General features: G+C 40.8%; 1 protein-coding gene across 2 annotated transcripts in view; it reads left to right on the top strand.

The window, feature by feature from the left end:
* LOC148037895 (serine/threonine-protein kinase 12-like) overlaps positions 1-6165 on the top strand; it is a 169594-nt gene extending 163429 nt beyond the window's left edge. The window contains exons 9-12 of one of the 2 annotated variants that reach the window (XM_087676874.1): positions 4389-4474; positions 4941-5065; positions 5381-5444; positions 5594-5733. In XM_087676874.1, coding sequence (XP_087533000.1) covers positions 4389-4474; positions 4941-5065; positions 5381-5405 — 236 coding nt within the window. In that variant the 3' untranslated portion in view covers positions 5406-5444; positions 5594-5733. Of the gene's footprint in view, positions 1-4388; positions 4475-4940; positions 5066-5380; positions 5445-5593 lie in introns of both variants that reach the window. The other variant, XM_087676873.1, reaches the window with a different exon arrangement.
* Positions 6166-6431: the final 266 nt, after the last annotated feature.

Here is a 6431-nt window from a genome sequence, read left to right on the forward strand (position 1 = left end):
ATGCATCCCAAAACTTATTATATTGCTCCAACTTCTTACGTTCCTTAGCATCCAGCTTATTCCAAGGTGTCATGATGTGTACCTCAAAGGTACTTGTCAACCAATTCGATGCAAACATTTGCTTGAATTGTACCCACGTCGACAATGCTCTACCTTGCATCAAAAGAGTGGACCACCACTGTAATGCTTTTCCTTTCAAGAAAGTGGCTACCTTTTGAATCTTTGAGGACTCCGTGAAGTTCCCCTCTGAATAGGCTGTATCAAACTGCTGAATGAAAGTCAAAGCTATCAGCCTATCTTATACACCATTGAAGGACTCAAACTTCACTCCTTTTTCACCCTCATCATAGTCTTTTGCTGCCTCTTTGGGTGACAAGTTGTCATACATTGGCTGCTGCAAAAAGGGTGCATTTGCTGAATTTACATCAAAACCAACACCAAACAGAGCATTTGCATGACCAACATTCATTCCTTGAGCCCCATAAGCATTCGGGGGTGCAGATGCAATACCAAACATGCTACTTTGTGTCCCAAGCGTCAAGCCAATGCTGCTGTTGTACATAGGGTTTTGCATATTTCCAGTCATACGTGAATTCATTGGGCTTTGCACACCATGCATTGATTGCTGCATACCATAGGGATTTGTGCCATACATTCCCGTATGCAGTCCCTAGTCAACCATAGCATGAAAAATCGTGCTTCCACCAAAATATCCTGGCTTCCCTATCATAGCATGTATGCCCGGTTGTCTAAAATCCATTGGATTGGCACTTTCGTGATGGCCTTGCATTTGCATTTCTTGCCCCATAGATACCAACTGTTTTATTTCATTAGCATCTTTGGAGCTTCAAATGAAGGTTTTGGCATTATCTTCGGTCCATCTTGCCATCCCGAAGGTATAGAAGACGTCTTCTTCTTCTTGCCTTTAGTGTCCTTCTTTGGAGCATTCAAAAATCGGGTAAATTGAGGATCATTTGCCAATTCAGCAAAGAGATTTGCTACTGTCCTCATCCGATTCTTGAATTGGTCATCAGCCTCCTTATGCCCTGAAGGCCGTGCATCTTGCCCAACAGCAACATTTTCAGTTTGTTGTCCATGGTCTGAGCCTTGTCCAATGTCAAGCATTGCATTTCCTTCATTCCCATGTGAACATTCACACTGAGAGGCATCATCATTACTTGAATCCATTTCACTGTATGAAGATATATTACTGTAATTTCTCAGCTGAGAGTAAAAATCAGCACTAGCACAAAGTGTTGGCTTGCAATCAGGTTCCTCGAGACCACCAAATCAAGGGATTAAGTGGTATCCCGTCAATGGAACCAGTCTTCCTTCTGTGGATGGGTAGTAAATTCCTGATTACAACTTAATTACAACAGCAACAATTAATGCAATTCTGAAAATACAAATTTACCTACTGATCTGGGACAATGCACACCCAATTAGCCCCAAAATTGGCGCCCCTTTCAGTATTTCTTTAGCTTTATTGAAGAAATTGATTTACAATGGGATTCTCCCAATCCCTTTCGGTATTCCAACTCCCCTTGCTATGATGAATCACTAGCAAGTCTTTAATCTGATTTGCCCCTTAATTCGAGCAATCAATTGGCCTTTACCCGCTTTGATGGAGATGGAAAATGCCCCAAATTCAATTATTTGTTGGTCCCTCTACTTGAATAGGCTAAAAACAGCTTCAACCCTGTTGAATCTAAGACTTGGAGCTTCCAATGTTTGGCACGCTTCTCGAGGTTGTTGCTAAATCCTAATTTTTGCTGTAGATTAGGGTTTATAGCAGAGAAATCTGAAATTTCTCAACCTCTAAGGGTCCAAATGCTGAGATCTTCGGAGCAAGGCTGTGAAATAGCTGGGAGATGAGAGGGAAAGCTATAGAGAGAGAAAATTCGGAGTTTATCGTGAAGAATGATTGAAAATCAGTCAAGTGCAGCTACTGCCCTACCACAACAGCATATAGATGCAAAGAACTGAAGAAAATCAGTCATTTACTGCTGCTGCTTTATCTCAACAGCTTGTAGACGTTGTCTCTTGCTGTTGATTGGTTTTCTTCTGGTCTAGTTGACTCAGAAGGTCCTCCAATGGCTATAAATCAGACCAGTAGCCTCTCCTCCCTCTCTCTTGCAGGCTGAATTTATAAAAATGCTTCTCTCTAGTCTCTAAAGACGTTTTTCAATCTTGCATGGGCATTTTTCACAAGTGGTAGCCTTCCCAAATGGTTTTTCCAACATTTTTTATAATTCAATATTAATTTTCAGCCTTTAAACACTGAAAATTAATCTAATAATTATTTTGGTACCTTGAAAAATAATCTAATTGCCCAATAATTAAATTGGCTAAGCAACTTACATTCCCGAGTGTCTCTGTGTCATCTTTGACCATCAGATTGGCGTTAGGTACCATTAAAGGCCACTTCTCTAGCGTCACCAACTGACACTTATGGCCAAATGAATGACCTAGGCCAACAACTAGCACCAGATACTACCAAGTACTTGTGCGGCATAACTTATAGCAACCTTTGCCTTTGACATCCCATGATTTCTTCAGGTCCGGGCTCGTAAATTTACTTTAACCCTAGTTACACCTCACATGTGCGACATTTACTTAATCATGTGATTAAAAATTAATCCACATATTAAGTGAGGTTTCAAAAATACATGTCCTCATGACAGTCAGACAGATTAATTGTAGACAATTGACATGTTTTGGTCCTTGCAATGGGCAGCAAGTAGAATAAATTTTGATTTTATTGACCAAAAAATAGATTTGAACATTGATAATGGTCAAGATCCCCCTGGCGAGGATCTTGTGGGGAGCATAATGCCCATTTGACTAGTATATGTTGTTACAAGCTAATGTTTTGATAAAGGAGTATTCGGATCCTAATGGGGGACAGATAGCCAGTTTACCTGAGGATGAAGATGTAGCAGCTTTTTGTGTGTGGACCTGGTTCATTGCCATATACCTATCTTTCATGAGGGGAAAGTTGTTTCTTTTACATGCTAGACCCTGTTGTTTGGCCACATTTGTGTTTGGTTGCAGGCCATTATGCAGAATGGTGAAGTGCAGGAGGTAGTGGATGGCGTTTTGATGGCCTCAGGCTCATGCAGCAAATTCCCTTGTTTTTAGATGACCATCTAGTGCATGTGATCCCCTAGAGGCCCTCAATCAAGGAGTTCCCAAGGCTCTTATGCAAGTTTATCCTCTTTCGATGGAAATATGAACTTCCTCTCTCACTTTTGGTGTTTGCTTCTTTTGGAATTGGGTATTCTTGGACAAGTTTCAATGGAGCTGATGTTGGTCTCTCACATTAGGGATCAGGCCCACCCTTTAGGGAGGTCTTGTCCTGCAAAGCTATATTTTGATGCGGTCAGTTGGGGCATTTTATAATTTATTAGTGTCCTCAAGAGGTTGGGTTACAACAGGAGAAACTGGAGAAAGTGATGGATACTCTGAAGGATTATGTGATCAGGGTGCCCTGATTATTCAGGATGTGCAGCCTGTTGTCACCAATGTATTGACTTTGTCTTTGTAGAGGCTGATAGGCAGTCCATTCTGGAGGTTGAAGTGGGAAAATTTATGCAAGTCAGGGGATATGTTGGCTGTCCACTCTTCTTTGTACCCTTGATTGATTCCGCAGGATTTTAGGTGAAGATTCGTTTCGAGGGATTTGTTCTTTGGCTAGTAGGGGTTTCTGCTTTTGGGAACATGGGCTGATTTGCAATGTCTTTTGATTTCCTCCTCAGTTTTGTCCTAGGAGAGTTTGATGCTTGAAAAGTATTTCTCAGGCTACTTCCCACTGAGTGATGGATGGTTCTACACATCAGGCATGGGATGCCTTGGCCACTTCTATTGAAGCAGGAGGGGCGTCTTGGCTTCATCTGTCAAAGACAAAATGTACAATCCATTCTCTTTGGTTTTTTGGAACCTAAGAGAGAACTGAATAGAATTCATGTTTGTAGGAATATTAGGTCAATCATATTAAGAAAGATACATCTCCGTAGAATCGAATTAATTTCCCAGGGTCTTGACAAGGATTCTCTCCCACTTGCATTTAGTGGGAGCACATCTAACAGATAAAGCCAATGTGTGTGTTCTTCAACTGTGCCACTGGCCATAACATGCTTTGTTGTACCCATAGTAGAATTTCTGTCATGTCCACCACAATAACTTAGGTAGCTGTTTGGTATGTCAGGTTGTTTGTGCATGTTACAATGCAACATCCATCATCACGTGAAGAATTTAGACCATGTGCACAAAACATGTGATCAAGTTATGCTATTTAGACAGGCTCAAAATGCCTCAATTTTTGTAATGAATTTACCAAATTTGTGGCTCACTTTCTTATGCTCAACTCTACTTGTTTCCATTGACAGGCCGATATTTGGCACCTGAGGTTTACAAAAATAAGGCATATGGAAGAAAGGTTGATGTTTTTGCTTTTGGGTTGATCCTTCAAGAGGTTAGCCGCCACATTTTCATGCATGCTTATTGCTTAGTGTCTCGAACAGATGCAGGCTGTTTGTTTCTATTCATTCTTCAAATTTTGAACCCGTGTTTTTCACATGAAGCGACCACATCAGGTTTGGCATGTTTTAGTCCAATAGAAGCACAACCCGAATGTAAAAATTTATTTTAGGCATGAAGCAGATGAATGCTATTTATGAAGCTAGTGTTCAAGAGGAGCTCATGTGCCAATTTTAGAATCTTTGTGAATGTAGCTAGTGTGATCAAGACCTTGAGTCTCTCTCATTGCTGTCTTGAGTAGAGCTGCATTGTTGGATTTCATGCTTATGTTTTCCATTCTTTGTTTGTCAGAATGCTCCCATGTAGTATGCAGGTTCTGCTGTCCTGTGAAGGACGTTTCTTTACTTGCTGTGACAGTGACAGTGTTACGTTGAGCTTTAATTGTAGAATGTGTTGTTCAGATGATAGAGGGATGTCAGCCCTTCAGAGATTTGGAAAACAAGGAGGTTCCTGATGCATATGCCAACAAGAACATCAGGCCTCCATTTAGAGCATTATCTAGATGCTATCCAGGAGATTTGAAGAGGTAATCTTCCAGAGTCTGCTCCCATAATCCTAATCAATTAAACGTGAGGGTGTTTGCCTTGAAACCAATTCAGTTTTCGTTTACTGGTCAGTTCACATGTAGTACACAAGAAGTTTTAGACTAAGCCCCAGTATAATTCACACATTTGAGAATTACAACATCCCGAGCTTCTGTTCTTAGGAACGGCATCACTAGCTAAATGCGGTTGGGGGCAGGTGGCTGCCGTTTTAGACAAATTCCCACTATAATTTACACATTTGTGAATTACAACATCATGAAGAAATCGCATTCCTAACTAGGTGCACTTGGGTGCAGGGGGCTGCTAAACAAGGAAAAATAGCCCCTTTTCCCATACGCGAAAATGTCTACAACTTCTCGTGTAAGCTTTAAACATCTTGTAACGAAGGGCACTCAGTTAGCATGTTCATTGGAGAAAACCAGAATTTGAAGAAGTGGAATGTGCAGACGTTCTTTCTTTCTTTTCTTTGTTGGTTTGCTGCCGAGATAAACTTGAGCACTGTTGGACAGGTTGATAGAAGACTGTTGGCACACAGATCCTGAAGCACGCCCAACATTCAAGGAGATCATAGAACGCTTGGAGAGAATCAAATCAAAACATTCCGAAAGTTCTCTGAAGAAGTTCCTCAATTTGCTATCACACCGCTAAGACCTTTCCCCCTGCGCCCGCTCGCGCGTGAGAGAGACAGAGAGAGAGAGTGTGTGTGTGTGTGTGTGTGTGTGTGCTTATGCTTGACGGACTGCGCCAAGGATGTAAGTTTATTTATCACGACAGGGTTATTCTTTGTTATTCTTTCAGGGCAGCAACAAGAACAAACAATGGAGCATGGCGTGGAGAGCCAATAAAAGCAAACACGCCAGTAAACAGTACACAAACTCGCATAGTTGGGTCTAAAAGCACTGTGCTAGAGAGGTGCTAATTCATATCAATAAATTGTCATAGAGGCTTTCACATTATTCGCATCCTTCATTTTCTTTTGATAACCCTTGAGGTCTATTATTGATTGCTTATGGTGGAAACACACGTTTACCTACATATCAATAATCAACTTATCTAGAGACAATAGCTGTATAGATATATGAGAGAGAGAGAGAGTGAGTGAGTGAGTGAGAATTCTCACATAGGTCCGGACCCCTTATTACATTTGCAAAATCACCCCTTTCATTTTTGTGTGCATGTGTTATGACAAAGCTTTAAAAGAAAGACCAAATGCTAAAATTAAATTTAAAAACTGATACAAACGGTTTAGAAGCATTATAAATTGACAAGCATACTCATTAGCAACATTTTAGTAGGCCATTCAGTAGCACATATCATACTCAAGTAGTTAGAGGTAGCCAAAACATA

Source organism: Lygodium microphyllum, chromosome 4, assembly GCF_053477565.2.
Source record: "Lygodium microphyllum isolate KBCC chromosome 4, Lygodium_microphyllum_v1.1.10, whole genome shotgun sequence".
Lineage (NCBI taxonomy): Eukaryota > Viridiplantae > Streptophyta > Polypodiopsida > Schizaeales > Lygodiaceae > Lygodium > Lygodium microphyllum.